At 51.6% G+C, this 19,280-nt stretch overlaps 1 protein-coding gene across 11 annotated transcripts in view; it reads right to left on the bottom strand.

Moving 5' to 3' along the window:
- Positions 1-5,085: 5,085 nt before the first annotated feature.
- Positions 5,086-19,280, bottom strand: part of MTUS2 (microtubule associated scaffold protein 2) — a 493,299-nt gene continuing 479,104 nt past the window's right edge. For all 11 annotated transcript variants that reach the window (XM_021065174.2, XM_021065171.2, XM_021065172.2 and 8 more), the window contains 4 exons: positions 17,715-17,813; positions 16,564-16,683; positions 7,208-7,305; positions 5,086-5,890 (listed from right to left, as the gene is read on the bottom strand). In XM_021065174.2, the coding sequence (XP_020920833.1) occupies positions 5,677-5,890; positions 7,208-7,305; positions 16,564-16,683; positions 17,715-17,813 (531 nt within the window). In that variant the 3' untranslated portion in view covers positions 5,086-5,676. The remainder of the gene's footprint in view (positions 5,891-7,207; positions 7,306-16,563; positions 16,684-17,714; positions 17,814-19,280) is intronic.

The raw sequence follows: 19,280 nt of genomic DNA, 5'->3' as shown, positions 1-19,280 counted from the left end.
CGCAGTGTGATCTGAGGAATTCTGGCCCCTCTGGTGCCCCGTAGAGGGGTGCTCTTGCTCTGGGCACCTGCCGGCTTCTCCAACCGGAAGTCGGAAGTCGTGTAGCCTGATTTTCATGCAGCCTTTGATGTCAATGCTCTTCCTTCCAGTTTCGGCGCCTCAGCCAAGGCGTCCCCGGAACTCTCACTTAGGATGCTGTGATGCTGGCGATCCCACTCTTCCCAGACTGGGCTCGGGTTTGGGCCCAGGAATCGTTCTGCCCTTGGAGCTGCCTGGTAAGAGATGCTTGCTGCACAAGGACTGGGATGCCGGTGCAGCAACCCCCTGCCCGCCGCTTTGAACACCTTACCGTTGCTCCACCCGCCACCCTTGGGCGCGAGCAGGACCTGGAGGGGAGGAGACTGTTGTCGCTGTTCCCTTAATCCTCGATTTCTCACTCCCCCGCCCCTCTTGAGAAAGGAGGCTATTGCCCTCAAGTGGGCCTTCATTCGCAGACTCTAGGGCAGGGAGGTCTGCTGCCGCCCGAGGGATGAGCACGGGGCTGCCCCTGGCCCCCACTTTGTCCCCAGGAATGTGAGGGGCCTCTCTCGGCCACGCGGTCAACTCCCCCCACCGGGCCTGGACTGTGTAGGCGCTTCCCCTCCGAGCTCAGAGGTGTGCGGTGCGTCTGGGACGCGGGCAGGCAGGGCGCCCCTTCCGGCCTCCCAACCCAGGGCGATCCGTGACAACGTGCAGGCGCCGGCAAGCCCAGCCCCAGACCTCAGGGCGGGCCGGGGCGTCGCCGAGCCTCCGGGAGCGCCCGGGGGCGGGGAGCTGGGGGACGACGCGGGCAGCGCCTTCCCGGGAACGGGTGCCGCGGCGCCACACTGCCACCTAGCGGCCGGAGCGGGCGGGCCGCCTGCAGAGCCCGGCAGGCTTCCAGCAGCTTCCTAGGAATCCCTGATGGGCCCCCTTGAGGCCCGGAGAAGCCTCTGCAGGTGTGGTTATAAACCAGGTGAGGTGAATCGGCTGCTGCCCTCAGACGGCCTGGCCTTCGGCGTGGGAGGCTCGCGTGGACGCCTTCTCGGGGACTGCTCAGCCACCAGGTGAGCCGGGAGGGCGGGCACACCTACCGGGGGTACCCGTGGCTGTCCCCTGCAGAGGGGCATGGTTTCGTTTTACCATGTACGCGTGTCCAAGCCTTAGCTCCGTGAGCAGGGCCTAGGGGAGGAAGCAGGCGGTACTCGTGCGAGTGGCGTGAGCCCCGGCTGGCTGCAGCCAGGACCGCGGGCCCAGGGAGAAGCGGCGCCGCGGGGCTCGCCCACGGATGCTTTTCATTTTCGCTCCTGCCAACAGCGTGGCTCCTTGTTGAGCCCTGCTTAGATGCCGGCTTCAGGGTGCTGGGAGGGGCACGGGACACCACGGCCCCTGCTACCCCCCATTTGGTTGCACTTAGAAGTGGCGGCAGCAGCAGAGCCGACGGCTAGCCGGGGCGGGGGGGGGGGGTGTCTGTGGAGAGGGACCCCCTCTTAGGTTGCGCAGCACTTTGGCTGGCTGGTGCTGCTGCTGGGCTGGCAGTCACTCCCAGACCAGGGGAGCCCCAAACTCGGCGCCCTCCCTGAGCCACAGAACAGAGCTGGGCGGTCAAGAAACCCAGGTGTCTCGCTTTTCCTTGTTTTCAATGAGGTTTGAGAGCAGCAGATTGTTTGGGGGTTTTGTGGTTGTTGTTTGTTGTTTTTAAGATACTTAGCAAACTTAAGTGAATTCGCTCTAGCCTGTGGTGCTGGTGATTTTTTTTTAAGCATTTGACCTCAACTCCCAAGTGGGCAGACCCTGCCTCCTGCCTATGGGAGTGGCCAGGACAGGGTGGCTGCAGGAGGCCTGTTTGGAGATGGTGCAGCCCCAGCTGCGAGCACAGCCTCCCCCTCAGCAGGTGGGACGCATTGCTCGGCTCCTACCCCAGCTTCTCAGACAGAGCGCCGGCCCTGGCCAGGGCTGCGCGTGGGCCCATGGCACAGAGTGGGTCTGAGCAGTTGACTTCAGAGGTCTTTCTGTCGCTGCAGGGTAGGCGTGGGAGACAATTCTCAGAGCCCGAGGGCCAGGTGCCAGCTGCCCTTTGTGAAGTGGCAGTGCTGATGTGGGGCGGGGGGGGGCAGTGGAGGGCAGTTATTCTAAAGGTGGTGGCACAGGTCACCAAGAGAAACAAATGGGTTGGGACGGCCCAGGAAGTCATTCCTAGCAGCTGTCACCCCTAAGCTGGGCGCATGGGGGATCCAGGCTGGTGCTGGCGAGTCCAGGGTGACTCATGGTGACTTACGAGCTTTGAAGAGGCTCAGCAGTACTTTGGGAGGGCAGGCTGGCTGGAGGGTCCCTGCAAACCCCACAGGCCACGCAGGCTCTCCCCTGCGACCCCAGGCAGGTGCCGCTGGCTGCAGCGCAGCCTGAAGGCCCGGCTCGGGGAGCAGACGCTTTCAGGTGGAGGGAGGGTCCTGGCTCAGAGCGTCCCAGGGCCCCGTGGGCGTGAGAGCCCGTGACAGGGAAGTGCTGTGGCACAGACACCTTGCCAGGAGGGCCCGCCGCGGCCACTGTCAGGGGAGAGCTCTGTGCCCAGACGCACACCGGCGCGACCGAGGACAGGCCAGGCTCGCTCGGGTAGAAACAGGTCACCGTCGGAATTTGAAATGGATGGTTGGGGGTTGGACTCAATCTTTTGTGTCCTTTGCCCAACAAACTCCAGCCCACCCCAGCCTGCCTGGGATGGGGTGTGGGCCGGGGGCAGGGCCACTGAGCCCGCAGAATCCAAGCAGGGCTGCTGAAGGCCCCAGGCTGGGAAGACGAGGCAGCGACCTTGGTCCTGCGAAGTTGGGAGAGCGATGGGGGTCGGGGGAGGGCGAGACCCAGTGACCAGCTGACCTGGCACACACACGAGGAGCCCAGCCTGCAGAGCCCCTTCAGCCTCCCTGCTTCAGACGCATGCCCGCCTGCCCCCGTGAAGCCTGAGCGGGCCAGGCCAATGGTCACACCAAGTGCGTATCACAGAAGGTCCCTCAAGTTCATTTTAATATGCTTCGAACACAGATAGGCAACACAGAAACCGGAGGGGCCCGAAAAGGACCGAGGGACCCCGTTCACATCATCCCCAAGTGCGTGGGCCTCCAGCCTCTCCCCCGCCCCCGCAGGAACCTCCTTGGGGTGTGGGGTGGGCTGGGGGCGGCCGGGCTCCCAGGGGCTCACACGCCAAGAAGTGGTTGGTGAGGCTTGCTGCGTGTGTCTGAGGCAGGTGGGGGAGGCTGCCGCGTCTCTGCGTGGCAGCAGCTCCAGCCCGGGAGGCAGACGCCAGGGAGATGTCCCCGTCGCCAGGGGTCCAGGTCCCAAAGGTGTGCGGGGTGAGGGGCGCCGTGGCTGCTGCCCCTCGTGTGTCCCGGGATGGGAGCCACACAAGACGGGCGTCTGTGACGAGGAGACGAAGCCAGGGCAGTGCGGGAGGGAGCTCGAGTAGCCAAGGTCAGGGCTGGCCAGAGCCAAGGTCGAGTCCACCTGGTGAGGGATTCTAACAGCACGACGACGGACTGCACGAGGCTAACACACCGGACCACGTGCTAACATCACACTGAAATCTGTATTGCTGGGTAACCGCGTTGAGCAGGTGCCGTTACGGAAGCAGTTCCTAATCCGGAGGCTGAGCTACTGCCGAACCTGTGTCTGCAGGTGGTGCCTGCAGAAAGAACTCAGTATCTGTGTATTTCGTCAGTGTGGCATGAGCTACTCTAATGGAATGCCCAGCTCAGTGTCACAGCGTCATGCAGAGCCACTAACGGGAAATGGAAATGTTTCGTCAATGGGTATCTCCTGTGTGTGTCCTCGGGGTGGGCAGAGACCTGGAGATGGGCTAGAAATGAGATGCATGTCAGGCCGGAAGCCCAACTGTGTGTCACTCGGGGAACACAGAGCAGGCCGCACATCCCCAAGCAGGCCAGGCTCTGGGCACGCGGACGCCTTCTGAGGGCCCTTTCTTCCCTGCCCCATGGCTCTGGCCCAAGCGGCATCCCTCAGTGAGTCCGCCTGCTTCGGGTGTGCCCGGAGGCAGCCCCGTGCCCAGGACCATTTCCAGGGGCCTTCGGGAGACAAGGGCAGGGGCTCTGTCACACACAGTAGACAGAGGCATCGTTATCATCAGCGTATCAACGTTGAACCTACTTCTTTCTTTCGTGGGTCATGCTGCTAATCGTCCACAGCACTACAGGAGTATCTCTCACGTTCTAATGCTACCGTTTCAGCGACAGATGCCAGTCCAGAAGCCAGCAGCGCTAGGCTGGCTGTTTCAGTCGGGGCTCTTCTGAAAGAACCTCCTGGGCCCCAAGTGGGACCACTGTCTGCTGTGGCCTTGCTTGATCGTCCAGCAGAAAACACACCTGGGTTTCTGGGAGTCACGTGATGACGTAGCATGGCTTGGAACGGAGGAGGACTGGTTTGCTGGAAGCCCCTGCTAGAACCCCTGAGCATCTCAATGTACAGGGATGAGGTTGGGTTTCACAACCAAACGAAAGGTGTGGGGGGGACAATGACATGGAGCCGAGGGTCATGGTTGAGTGGGGTGGCCATTCTCAGCATCACATCCGAGCGAAGTGAAGAGGATGCCAGAGTATGTGTTCCTGCCCTGCTTCGTCACAATACAGACCCTGGCAGCAGCTCTCCTTGTTGAGGATGGAGCATGCGTGGTCTGGGCCGACTCCAAGGTCATTCTCACCCTCCTTCTCTAAGATCATGGGCTTCCGTATTTTCTCAAGGATGCAGTAGCTTAAGGATAGATTCCAAATGCCATTTAAGAAAAAAGCAAAACTTGTGTCTACAAGACCATAGATGATCCACTGTCACGAGTGCCATCTGCAAAACCGCTCACCCCTCAGGGTTTCCCGCGGCTGCCCCTTATCCACTCACGACAGTGTTAATCATTAAAACTTGCAGATGGAGTGACAGTGACCTCACGTCATATTGACTAAGAAGCTGATTGTTCCAAAGGCAGTTACCGTTCACGAATGGCTGGTGTTTGTGTTAAACAGAGTACCACGTGGTGGTAGGTTGAAAGGCGCTTCTTCTCTGTGTATCTTTTTTTTTTTTTTTTCCTTTTACTATTTTGGGTAGAAATATTCCTGGGAAGCTAGATAGAAATGCATTTTCGTTTCCCAATAATTCTTAGGCACAAGTTAGAAAACTGCTGACCTTCACCAAAATATGTCAGCACTTCATGTTATAAAAAATGCAATTCAGAACTGCTGCATGTGTATATACGTGTATCTAAATGTACACACAGATCGGTGCGGTACAGGATGATTAGTCAATGGATATTCAAAACCGAGCTCTTTGTAACTAACCTGAAATTCTGCAGTGAAAGTTCATCGCTCAAGAACAATGGGTGTTCCTTTCTTTTGGCTCTAACTACTGCCAAACATTTGCACGCCAGACGCTACCGTTTACACTTTCCTAAGTGCCAACACCAGGACAGTCTTACACGAGGGTCAGAAGAGGGCTCTGCCTAGGATGCGGCTGTGCAGCTACGGGGCATGCGCGCAGAGGATGCAGCTCTGCAGCTACTGCGCACGCGCGCGGGGCCAGCCCCGCCGGCCCGTGGTCCCTGCTCCCCGCAAGTGGGAGCCCTCGTGGACCGGGTGCCGGGGCTGCGCCCGCAGCGTGGTGGCGTCATCTTGGCGTCATGCTGACTCTGGCGGGAGAGGAGGGCCCGGAGGAGGAGCCGCGGTAAATAGGGGACGTGGGGGACAGTTTAACCGGGCTGGTCGGGTCCCCGGTTTGGAGCTTCCAAAGCAGCTCTTCGTTGGTTCGGCTCAATCTCTTCTTCTCCTGCGTTTCTTTCTCCACGTATTCCTGCAGATTAGCGTTTTCCTCCGACAGCTGTCTGCACGGGGAGAGGAAGCAGCGGTCAAGTAGCAAGAACGCCGGCAGGCACTTAACCTGACCTTTGCCGGCCCAGGGGTGCGGGGCAAAGGGAGGGGACGGTGGCTGTGTGCCAGGAGAACAGGGTCCTGCTGGACCCCAGGGACCAAGAACCGGGCTTGACTCATGATTTCCACTCATCCCACTACCTCTGCCTTCCCAGAGCCTCTCGGCCAACCCCTGACCCGCTGGCAGTCCCTCGGCCCCAGTCTGGGGAGGCGCTGCTGGTCCAGGGGACAGAGACCGAACAGAGAGGGGGAGGTGGGGCCTGGTGGGGGTGTGCTGCCCAGAGGCTGGGAGAGAGGTGGGGACAGCAAGGCGCAGCCCAGGGGCAGGGCTGGTGCTGGCAGCCTCAGGGCTCCTCCTGGCTTGGCCCCCATGACAGGGGTCCTCCCACTGCTACATCCTGCTCAGTGCATCCGGCCACCTGCTGGGCCAGGGACCCTGGAGGACAGCGTCCAGAGTGTTCCTCCTCGAACACTGGGCACCCAGCCTGGAGCCCGAGGCTATCAGATGCTCAGTTGGTGTTTGCTGCTAATGGATGCTAAGGGAAAACTGAACCTCTGCATTCTGTGCCTCTGTCATGAAGTGTGTCTTGTTGGCTTTGCTGCATTTGTAAAAAAATAACAGCACCTTTGAGGAACTGGCCAGGAGAGGTAGGGACTTTGTAGCTAGACAAATGGGGGCCTGGAAGGTGCCCCGCTAGGGTCAAGGCTGGGCTTGCTCTTCGGGCAGGGTGCCATGCTGCCAGAGGGGGCTGGAGGCCCATAGCCCTAGCAGAGGGGGATAGGCCTGCTGCCCAGCGCAGCCTCCTGTGCACTCTGGGCTGGAAATGCAATGCCAGCAGGAGCTCAGCTGTAGAGCCCGTGTGAGAGTGTGCACGAGTGAGTGTGTGCATGGGGTGACACAGGCGGTGGAAGGCCCTGGCTGATGGAGAAGGCTCAGCCCTCGTGGACCAAGTTGCCTCCAGCCGGCTGATCCAGCCGCGACCTGCCACACCTGCTCTGATGACAGCAGGGCTGCCTCTCCACCTCTGGCAGTCGGACCCTCAGAGCAGGTCCTGCATGGAAACGGCAGCCTCCACGCAGCCAGGGCACCGGCTGGGGGCTGAGAGCGCGTGTTCTGCGCTTTCCTCCGCCTGGGAAGTGCTGGGAGCCTGTGCAGGGAGGCCTCCTGGCTCAGAGGAGTGAGGACGGAAGCAGAGCCCTCCAAGGTCAAGAGCAAAGCCCGTCTGTCGGTGACACGAGCTCTGGAAGCTCGGACACCCAGGCCCACCTACCTCGTGACAACGGTGTTCTGGTCGATCCTGGCTTTGAGGTCTTCATTCTGCTGCTGGAGAACCTGGATCTTTTCTTCCAGGATAATGTTCTTCTCTGCCTGTAAAAGATGTGGTGTCAAGAGCTTCTTAGCAAGCCCGTGCGATGATGGCAGACCAGGGCCCTTGGCTTCTGGACTGTGGAGGATTAGCAAGAACGGTGTTTTTCAGACTGCAGTTTGCAATGCATTAGCTGGTTGCGAAGTCAGGTTAGAGGGAGGTGAGCAGCGTTTCTTTTGTGAGCATATAAAAAATACCAGGGTACACTGTCAATAGTAAAAGTGTATACACACACACACACATGTATGTGTATATATATGTAAATGTTTTTCCACATATATAATGTGTGTGTGTGGGTGTATGTAGTAGATCATATATATATTATGTACATACACTATATGCATGTGCCTGTGCTGGAGTCCTGTGCGGATTCTGTTTCTCATAGTGAGAGATTATATTGCCCATTGTCAGAGATGAGCTGTAACCAGGCACCTAGTTGGGCTGATGGCTCCCCGGGTTCTTCCATTGGATCATCTGCTCTGTACCAGCATCTCTGGCCAGGCCGGAAGGTACTGTGTGACATTCCGAATTCACGGAGGACAGAGAAATAAATAATGTGGACACCTTGTTTTTTCCTTCTGAGGCTCCGGGCAGCCAGGAACAGGCAGCTCAAGCCTGGCTGGCACATGCTGGGAAAGCACATCCTCCGTGGTTGTCACGCGCCTGCAGCTCAGGCCGCTCCCTGTCCGAGTGTCTCCCGGGCCTGAGACCAGCTGCAGCAGAGCTCCCTTCGAAGATAAACTTCGAACTAAATTTTGGGAAAAGAACGTGACAAACTCACAGATAGGGCAGTTAATCTTTAAAGACGACGAAGAAGGCTTAGGCGGCCAAACCCAAGGAGAGGTTTCTGGAATGAGAAGTCCTGCCTGCCTGCAGAATGCCTGGAGCGTGGCTAAAATCAGCCCTATGAGCCCAGAGGCTTGTGGTTGACCAGATAACTGGATGCAGACGGCCCCGCCTGCCCCGAGGAGTACGGCCGGGCTGTGCCACACGGCTGAGAGGGCAGGGCTGGGTCCAGGAGCCCCTCACTGGCCTTAGCGCTGGCCTTGCTGGGAAGCTCCGGGCTTCTGGAAGGGGCCGGGAGGCCAGCATTACCGAGGATGCTGCGACAGGCACTCCCAGCCTCATCTGTCCTCATCCTACCGAATAAGCACGCCTGCAGCAGGCAATGTCCATATAAAAGGACGGAACCGGATCGAGAGAGAGGACACGAGAACCAAATGGCAAAGGTGGCCTGGGACCAGCTCCTGGTTCCGAGAGACCAGCTTCAAGGGCATTTCCGACACAAATGGAGACCTCGCAAGTGAGAGGGCACGATCAGATGATACGGGGATGTCACGCTGAAGACCTGCTGACCCAAAGCAAGCAGGATCCCAAACACTGTGTGTGTGTGTGTGTGTGTGTGTGTGTGTGTGTGTGTGTGTTGGGCATGGGGCGTTGTAGGTTGGGATGTGTACACTTTGATATGGAGGAACGGCTCTGGGAAGTCTAACAGTGTAGAAAGGTGATCTTTTAATTGTCCTATTTTAGCTTAGAATCTCCTGTAATGCACATAGTGTCCTTTTAGAGTATCAAGAGTTTATTTTAAATATAACAATAAAAAAGGAAAGCGTTCATCTATCTGAGGCCTTGGGCCAACCTTCCCATCAAGATGGCATCTCTTTGGAAGCAGGCTTCTCTGCTCCTAACTCTGTACACGTAGCTCAGCTCCACCCTTGCACCCACAGGGCGGGGGAGTGAACTCTGGGCGCCCTGTTCCCCTAAAGGGGTGCCCTTTGCTAGTTGTGTGGGAGCCAGGCTACAAGGTCAGGTAGGGTGTGGGGAGTGCCAGGACGGGTGGGAGCCGGCTGCGCTGGACCACTTATTGGCTCTGGATGAGAAATGACCTCCTCCTAAGCCTGCGTGTCTGCCTCTGAGAAAGGAGGCCCCTGACAGCACCCACTCCAGTTGACCGCGGTCCCAGTTAAAGACCCGAGACACATCGGGTGTCTGCACGGTGCCTGATTAAAGAATGGCCCATGCTGAGGATTTGCTCCATCTAGTTGTTCTCCACTGAATAATCACATGCTATTTCTATACTATCATTCTTCTATCACCTGTCTTGCCTTTTTCATTATTATGAAACTTCTGTAAATATAATTTTGTTTCTGTACTTTTTTGGCATAACATAAATCTGTGAACTTGAAATGTTAATTTTGTGTTAGAAAACATTTTTTGTTGCTTGTTTAGTCTTGTCCCTGATTTTATTATGTAAATCCCATTATTCAGAGTTGCCTAAATACATTTGGAAAAAGGACTGGGATTCTTAAAGTGAATTTCTTAGCTTTTCTGATCCAGTTTTGTTTGGACCAAAAACCAGTATTGTATAAAGTATTAAGCATATATATTTTTATATTCATTGAAATGGACTGTGGTGATTTTGGATAATAAGGAAAAGTCTAATTCCATGTTTATATCAGTGTAATTAACATGTTAAAATGTGATAAATGGCATCAATTAAAAATTATGAAATTAAACAACTGATAGACAGGATTAAGATGGCAGAATAGAAGGACTGGAGCTCAACTTCTCTCATGAAAACAAAAAATTACAACCAAATCCTGAACAACCTTCAACCAAATGGACTGGAAACTTTCAAAAAGATATCCTATTCCAGAAGACAAAGAGGAGGCCACATCAAGAGGTAGGAGGGGCGATTACGTGACATAGGCAGCCCCATACATCCTGGGTGGGAAGCCCACAGACTGGAAAGTATCACAAAGAGAGAACTCTCCCAGGAGTGAGAGGTCTGCACCCCACATCAAGTCCCCACACCTGGGGATCTGGCACTGGGAGAAAGAACCCCGGAGCATCTGGCATTGAAGGCCAGTGAGGCTTGTGTGCAGGAGCTCCACAGGACTAGGGGAAACAGAGACCCCATCCTTGAAAGGTACACACAGGCTTTCAAGTGCACTGGGTCCCAGGGCAAAGAAGAGATTTCATAGGAATCTGAGTTGGACCTGCTGCAGTTCTTGGAGGATCTTCTGGGGAAACGGGGTGACTGGCTCGCTGTGGGGGAAGGACATTGGAGGCAGAGCTCTCAGGAATACTCATCAGTGTGTGTTTCTCTGGAGGTGGCTATTTTGGAGAAATCTCGCCCCACCCATCAGCGCTGAGAAGCCCCAGGCCAAACAATAGTCCAGGTGGGATCACAGCCCCACCCTGCCTCAAGAGCCCCCAGGCACACAGCAGCCTCTAATCTCACCCAGACACAAAGCCCCCCTACTAGTGGGCAGGCACCAGTCCCTCCCATCAGGAAGCCTACGGCAAGTCCCTGTACCAACTTCAGCCACGGTGGGGGGTGGGGGGACAGACATCAGAAGTAAGAGAGGCTAAAATTCTGCTGTCTGCAAAAAGGACACCAACCAAAAACCTATAAAAAAGGCAGAGAACTATAACTCAGATAAGGGAGAAATAAAAAACTCCAGGAGAACAGCTAGGTGATCTGGAGATGATCAGCCTCCAGGACAAAGACTTCAGACTAATGATAGTAAAGATGATGTAGGACATTGGAAATAGACTGGAGGCAAAGACTGATAATTTAGAGCAAACATTGAGCAAAGAAGTACAAGATTTAAAATGGAAGCAAGTAGAGATGCAAAATACAATAACTGAAATAAAAAATTCACAAGCAACAGGAGAATACAGGAGGCAGAAGAACGAGTAAGTGTGGTGGAGGATAGGCTAGTGGAAATCACTGATGCAGAAAAGAAAAGAGAAAAAAGACTGAAATGAAGAGAGTCTCAGAGAACACTGGGACAATGTTAAATGCACCAATATATTATAGGGGTGCCAGAAGGAGGAGAGAGAGAGAAAGGAACAGAAAAAATATCTGAAGAGATAATAGCCAAAAACTTTCCTAACATGGGAAAGGAACTCACTCAAATCCAGGAAGTGCAAGGAGTCCCATAAAAAACAAACCCAAGGAGAAACACCCCAAGACACATACCAATCAAACTGACCAAAATTAAAGACAAAGAGAAGATACTGAAAGCAGCTAGGGAAAGGAAACAACATACGAAGGAACCCCAATAAGGTTATTGGCAGATTTTTCAGCAGAAACTCTGCAGGCCAGAAGGGCGTGGCATAATATACTTAAGAGGAAAGGAAAAAAACTTCCAACCAAGATTACTTTACCCAGCAAGGCTCTCATTCAGATTTGAAGGAGAAATCAAAAGCTTTACAGATAAGCAAAAGCTAAGAGAATTTAGCAACACTGAACCAGCTTTACAGCAAATACTAAAAGAACTTCTCTAGGCAGAAAAGAAAACGCCACAACTAGAAACAAAAATATCACAGATGACAAGGCTCACCAGTAAAGGTATATATACAGTAAAGATAGGAAATCATCCATGCACACAAATAGGCTACAAAAATCAGAAATCATGAGGAGGGTACAAATGCAGGACACTAGAGATGCACTTGCAATTAAGAGACCAACAACTTAAAACAATCTCGTGTGTGTGTGTGTGTGTGTGTATGTGTGTATATATATATATACACACATACGCACACATACCTATATCCAAACTTCAGGCAACTGCAAACCAAAAATCTACAATTCATACACAAACAAGAGAAATCAAATACAACTCTAAAGATGGTCATCAAACCACAAGAGGACAGAACAAGAGAAGGGAAGAGAAAAGAGCAACAAAACCAAATCTAAAACAGTTAATAAAATGGCAATAAGAAAATACATATTAGGAGTTCCTGTCATGGCTCCGTGGTTAATGAATCTGACTAGGAACCATGACGTTGTGGGTTTGATCCCTGGCCCTGCTCAGTGGGTTAAGGATCTGGCATTGCTGTGAGCTGTGGTATAGGTCACAGATGTGGCTTGGATCCCATGTTGCTGTGGCTCTGGCATAGGCTGGCAGCTCCAGCTCCAATTAGACCCCTAGCCTGGGAACCTCCATATGCCATGTGAGTGGCCCAAGAAATGGCAAAAAGACCAAAAAAAAAAAAAAAAAAGAAAAAGAAAATACATATTAATAATTACCTTAAATGTAACTGGACTAAATGCCCCAACCAAAAGACATAGACTGGCTGAATGGATACAAAAACAAGACCCATATATATGCTGTCTTCAAGAGACCCACTTCATTTCTAGGGACACACAGAAATTGAAAGTGAGAGGATCAAAGAAAATATTCCATGCAAACAGAACCAAAAGAAAGCTGGAGTAGCAATACTCATATCAGACAAAATAGACCTTAAAATGAAGAATACTTTAAGAGACAAGGAAGGACATTACATAATGATCAAAGGATCAATCCAAGAAAAAGGTGTAACAGTTTAAAATATTTATGCATCCAACATAGGCTCACCACAATATATAAGACAAACTGCTAACAACCTTAAAAGGACAAATTGACGATAACACATTACTAGTGGGGGACTTTAACACCCCATTTATAGCAATGGACAGATCATCCAGCAAGAATATCAATAAGGAAACACAAGCCCTGAATGCAGCATTAGACCAGAGGGACTTAATAGATATTTATAGGACATCCATCCAAAAGCATCAGTATACACATTCTTCTCAAGTGCACACCAAACATTCTTTAAGATTGAGCACATTCTGGGCCACAAATCAAGCCTCAGTAACTTTAAGAAAACTGAAATCATACCAAGCATCTTTTCTGACCACAACACTATATGACTGGAAATCAACCAGAAGAAAAAAGCTGCAAAGTACACAAACACGTGGAGACTAAACAACATGCTACTAAACAGCCAATGGATCACTGAAGAAGTCAAAAAGGAAATTAAAAAATACCTAGAAGCAAGTAACAAATGTACAACACTCCAAAACCTATGGGATGCAGCAAAAGCAGCCCTAAGAGGGAAGTTTATAGCAATACAAGCTTACCTCAGGAAACAAGAAAAAGCACAAATAAACAACCTAATTTTACATCTAAAGCAGCTAGAGAGAGAAGGACAAGACCTGAAGTTAGCAAAAGGAAAGAAATCAAAGATCAGAGCAGAAATAAATGAAATAGAAATGAGGAAAACCATAGAAAAGATCAATGAAACTGAAAGCTAGTTCTTTGAAAAGGTCAACAAAATTAATAAACCCTTAGCCAGACTTATCAAGAAAAAAAGAGAGGACTCAAATCAATAAAATTAGAAATGAAAAAGGAGAAGTTACAACAGACATCATAGAAATACAAAGGATCATAAGAGACAACTACATGCAACTGTATGCCAATAAAATGGAAAACCTAGAAGAAATGGACAAATTCTTAAAAAAGTACAATCTTCCAAGACTAAGCCAAGAAATAGAAAAGATGAAGCAACCAAGCTCAAGTACTGAAATTAAAACTGTGATTAAAAAACCCAACAAACAGTAGTCCAGGACCAGATGGCTTCACAAGCGAATTCTATCAAACATTTAGAGAAGAGCTAACACCTATCCTTCTGAAATTATTCCAAAAAATTGCAGAGGAAGGGATACTCCCAAACTCATTCTATGAGGCCACCATCACCCTGATACCAAAACCAGACAAAGATACCACAAAAAAAGAAAATTACAGGCTAATTTCACTGATGAACACAGATGCAAAAATCCTGAACAAAATACTAGCAAACCGAATCCAACAATACATCAAAAGGATTGTACATCAAGATCAAGTGGGATTTACCCCAGGGATGCAAGGGTTCTTCAATAGCCACAAATCCATCAGTGGGATACACCACATTAACAAACTGAAGAATAAAAACCATATGATCCTCTCAATAGATGAAGAAAAAAAGCCTTTGACAAAATCCAACACCCATTTCTGATAAAAACCCTTCAAAAAGTGGGCATAGAGGGAACCTACCTCAACATGATAAAGGCCATATATGACAAACCCACAGTGTACATCATTCTTAATGGTGAAAAGCTGAAAGAATTCCTGTTGAGATCAGGGACAAGACAAGGATGTCCACTCTCACCACTACTATTCAACATAGCTTGGAAGTCCTAGCCACAGCAGAGAAGTAAAAGAAATAAAAGGAATCCAAATTGGAAAGAAGTAAAACTATCACTATTTGCAGGTGACATGATACTAAGAGAATCCTGAAGCCTCTATCAGAAAACTGTTAGAACTCATCACTGAATTTGGCAAAATCACAGGATACAAAATTAATACAGAGAAATCAACCTCATTTCTATATACTAACAATGAAAGATCAGAAAGAAATTAGGGAAACAATCCCATTTACCATCACATCCAGAAGAATAAAATATCTAGGAGTAAACCTACCTAGAGAGACAAAAGACCTGTCCTCTGAAAACTATAAGACTCTGATGAAAGAAATCAAAGATGACACAAGCAGATGAAAAGACATACCATGCTCTTGGGTTGGAAAAATCAATATTATCAAAATGACTATACTACCCAAGGCAATCTACAGATTCAATTCAATCCCTATCAAATTACCAAGGACATTTTTCACAGAACTCAAACAAAATATTTTAAAGTTTGTTTGGAAGCACAAAAGACCCAGAATAGCCAAAGACATCCTGAAAAAGAAAAATGGAGCTGGAGGAATCAGGCTCCCTGCCTTCGGACTATACAACAAAGCTACCGTCATCAAAACCATGTGGTACTTGGCACAAAGACAGAAATATAGATCAGTGCAATAGCATAGAAAGCCCAGAATTGAACCCAAGCACCTACAATTAATCTACAATAAAGGAGGCAAGAATATACAATGGAGAAAAGGCAGCCCCTTCAATAAGTGGTGCTGGGAAAACTGGACAGCCACATGGAAAAGAATGAAATTAGAACACTCCCTAACACCATACACAAAAATAAACTCCAAATGGATTAAAGACCTGGATATGACACCAGACACCATAAAACTCTTAGAGGAAAACACAGGCCAAACACTCTCTGATATAAACGACAGCAATATCTTCTCAGATCCACCTCTTAGAGTAATGACAATAAAAACAAAAATAAACAGGACTTGATTAAACTTAAAAGTTTCTGCACAGCAAAGGAAACCCTAAACAAAACGAAAAGACAACCCACAGAATGGGAGAAAGTATTTGCAAATAAAGTGACTGACAAGGGATTAATTTCCAAAATCTATAAACACCTCCTACAGCTCAATACCAAAAAAAACTGAACAACTCCATCAAAAAACGGGCAGAAGATCTAAACAGACAGTTCTTCAAAGAAGACATACAGATGGCCAAAAAACACATCACTCGTTATTAGAGAAATGCAAATCAAAACCATGATGAGGTTCCACCTTACACCAGCCAGAATGGCCGTCATCAAAACGTCTACAAACAGTAAGTGCTGGAGAGGATGTGGAGAAAAGGGAACCCTATTACACTGTTGGTGGGAATGTAAGTTGGTGCAACCACTGTGGAAAACAGTATGGAGATTCCTCAGAAAACTAAAAATAGACTTACTGTTTGATCCAGCAATCCCACTCCTGGGCATCTATCCAGAGAAAACCATGACTTGAAAAGATACATGTACTCCAGTGTTCATTGCAACACTCTATACAACAGCCTAGACATGGAAACAGCCTAAACGTCCATGGACAGAGGAGTGGATCCAGAAGATGTACATATGCACAATGGAATATTACTCAGCCATTAAAAGGAACGAAATAACTGCATTTGCAGCAACATGGATGGACCTAGAAATTATCATGCTAAGTGAGGTCAGACAGTGAGACACCCACATCAAATGCTGTCACTTACGTGTGGAATCTAAAAAAGGGGCACAATGAACTTTGCAGACAGATACTGACTCACTGACTTTGAAAAACACGGTTTCCAAATGAGACAGTTTGCGGGGTGGGGGGATTCATTGAGGGTTTGGGACAGAAATGCTATAAAATTGGGTTGTGATGATCATTATTACATTTATAAATGTAATAAAATTCATTGAGTTAAAAAAAAAAAAAAAAAACTGCCAGCTCACCACACATCTTCCCGGGGAACAGTGAGGAACCAGCACTTCACAGCCATGTGGGCAGGGGATCAGCTGGGCTCCAGGTTTATTTATGCAAATGAGGCCACCTCTGAGAGTCCTTAAGAGAACTCCTGGCCTCCTAAGAAAGGCCTGGAGACTCGGCTGTGGCATTTTCTGCTCTGGTGTGAGCACTGGACAGGTGAGCCCCCCCCCCCAATGCTGCTATGCAGACATGCATGCTGGCGGCATGTGCAGGTTTACCGGGTCTCCCAAGGTAAGAGACTGACTCACCAGCTTTTCCAGCTCCATAATCTTCTTTTCCTGCTGGTGAATTTGCTGATTCTTCATTTCTAATACCTGCCTCAGGCTCTTCATGTCTTCTTCCAAGTGCTGATAAGGAGCCAGCGCGATCTGCAGTGACAGAGAGCAAGGAACTGCTTGGCAGAGGTCCCGGCACAGCGCAGCCCTCACCGGCGAGCAGTGAAATCCGGTCTTCGGTGACAAGCTTCCCCACAGGCACCGGGGAGAGGGAGCCAGAGGGGAGGATGCCTACAGCTTTCCCTGATAAGATGCCCCTGGGTTTCCACAGGGAGCACCACTCAAAATCCAGCTCTGCCGGGGGCAGGAGAGATGAAGCCGTCGCTCCCTGAAAGGCGGGGTGCTGGGGATGGAGGGCAGGACAGTACCAGCCCCTTCCCCTGAAGGGACCTTAGCGGGTCAGAAGAGTAAATTCAGCATCGGCTTTAACATTCGCTCAGGCTCCCTGACTCAACAGCCAGGTGGGGAGAGCCCTGCCCCCGCCTAAGAAATGAGCAAAGTGGTTTGAAGAGCAGAAAAGGCATTTTAGAAAAAGGAGCATTACAGTAAGGTTGCCAGATGTAACAAATCAAAAGATAGGATGTTTGGTTAGGTCTGAATTTCACATGAACAACTTTTTTTTGTAGTGTAGGTACTGCACGAGACGTGCTTGTTACTAAAAAAACTTATCTGTAATTCACATTTAACTGGGTGTTGTGTATTTTATCTGGCAACCCTACATCAGAGGGAAAGAATTTTGCCAACTTTTCTGGGCCAAAAAACCCCTCAGATTACAAACTGAGGCTTCGGCGATGCCTCCCTATGGAGTGGGGGTTGGGGGAGAGGGGGACGGGGTGCCAGTGGGCGCAGGGGGCAGTGCTGGGCCCAGCGTGGTGGTCACAGGAGCTCAGGGACAGTGGCTGTCCAGCCGTGTTGAATGTGGCAAGACTGTCATGGAGCTGGAGAACCCACAGCTGTCCTGACTCAGGAGAGGGGCTGACAGGCCCCTGTTTAAAAATCCCAAGAGGCCCTGACGCTCTGGCATCCCATCAGACAGGGACCCAGGTTTGGGGGTGACCTGGGGCTTCCTGGGGTGCAGCAGAGCCGCTGGGTGGGCGGGGGCAGGGAGGCCGGGCACACGGTACCTCCAGCTGCTCTTCAGTGTTCCTCCTCAAGGCCTCCTCAAAGCGTCTGGCTCGGTCCCGCAGAGACTGGCTCTGGAAGGTCAGTGTGTCCACCTGGTCCTGCAAGTAGCACGCCAGCCGTCCGGCTCAGCCCCCTGCGCACACTGCCCCCCGGGGGCGCCGGCGCCAGCCGCCCCGCCTGCTCTTCAGGTCAGGGGCCCTCCACTGGCACCACCAAAAGGCATCGCATGCTGGAGCCAGAGCCCCTAAAAGCCCCGGTTCACCCCGTCTTGGGGCCTTGTCCAGAAAGGGGCACGAACACGCCGACAGATGAACTGTGCACTGAGGCTGGGGGTGGGGGACCAGAGGGGGTGGGGGACCAGAGCGGGTGGTCTGGCCCCGAGTGCCTCCTGGGGTGAGAACACTGTCCCCCCCAACCCAACCCTGACCACCCCCCGCCCCGAGAAGTTTAGAAGCAGAGGCAGCTAATAAACGTCGTAACCAACGTTATGAAGGCAGACCATGAGCAGGGGGGGTCTAGTCCGGGGGCCTCTACCCGACTTCAGGAGGGACAGTTAAACCATCTCAAGAAAGAAGGGTCCTCGTTTGTCAAGTTCAAGCCAGAAACTAGCAAACCGGCCTTGACTCCATCCCTGCCTGAGCCCCTCCCCCATCACTAAACACCGGCACACCAGGACCTGCCTCCTTCAGGTCCCTGGACCCACAGGCCTGATCCTGCTCCATCCAGCCGGGGTCAGGCCACTTGCTGACTTTTTCCTGGACCTGGTAACTCACTTGCCCTCAGGCTGGAGTCTGGGGGCGCTTTCTAAAGTGCCAGCCTGAACCGTCACTCCCACACAGAACCCCGGGCCCTCAGGTGAAGTGATGCCCTGCCAGCCTCACGTCCTTGGCATCAGCTCTTATCTTGCTGGCCCCACCCCCTCTGACATCCCCGCTCTGCCTTCATCCCCAGCTCCCTCTCCTTCCTGGCTCCACCACCCCTGCCCCCCAACCACGCTGGGCAGCGAGTCTCTGGCATGAGCTGCCAGATGAGCGGAGTCTGTCCTGTTCAGACCCTCTCTGCCATTCAAAGGACCCTCCTGGCCACCCCCTGTGTAAAAGTGGAAAGAGTGAAGGCATGTGTGGAGGAGGCCGGTGCCCCCACCCTGGACGCCAGGGCAGATGCCACCATGCTGAGCCCCCTCCCCGCAGCCCCAGCCCTGACAGATGGCAGCAGGCAGCAGAGGGCACCTGGCGTGAGAACCGCCCCCGCCCCCCACCCCCCGTGGCTGCAGATGATGGACGTGCACACAGAGCTCCGGCCTGACCGCTTCCTTGTCATCACAGAGAACCTGGTTTGCAGACCATACTTGGTGGGTTCCTTTTCCTTCTCTCTCTCTGTTTCCAATTATTTCCATTTAATTGCTAAGAAATAAAAGCCCCCCCCCCCCGCAGTGTCATTAAATGCAAACGCTGGTGCCTGAGGGCAAGGTAGTGTCAGTGGGCATTTGAAAGCTCAAGAGCTGGCCCGTGGAAATCACGGCCGGGGCAGCCCGCAGGGCCCCGGCACGCACGCGACGCTCTGCC

Source organism: Sus scrofa, chromosome 11 (assembly GCF_054392235.1).
Source record: "Sus scrofa isolate SSC_HxYL_T2T_F1_AM1 chromosome 11, Sscrofa_HxYL_maternal_Yorkshire_Landrace_v2.0, whole genome shotgun sequence".
In the NCBI taxonomy this organism is placed as follows: Eukaryota; Metazoa; Chordata; class Mammalia; order Artiodactyla; family Suidae; genus Sus; species Sus scrofa.
The sequence above is the reverse complement of the archived record's forward strand: the minus strand, read 5'-3'. Positions and strand labels throughout refer to the sequence as shown.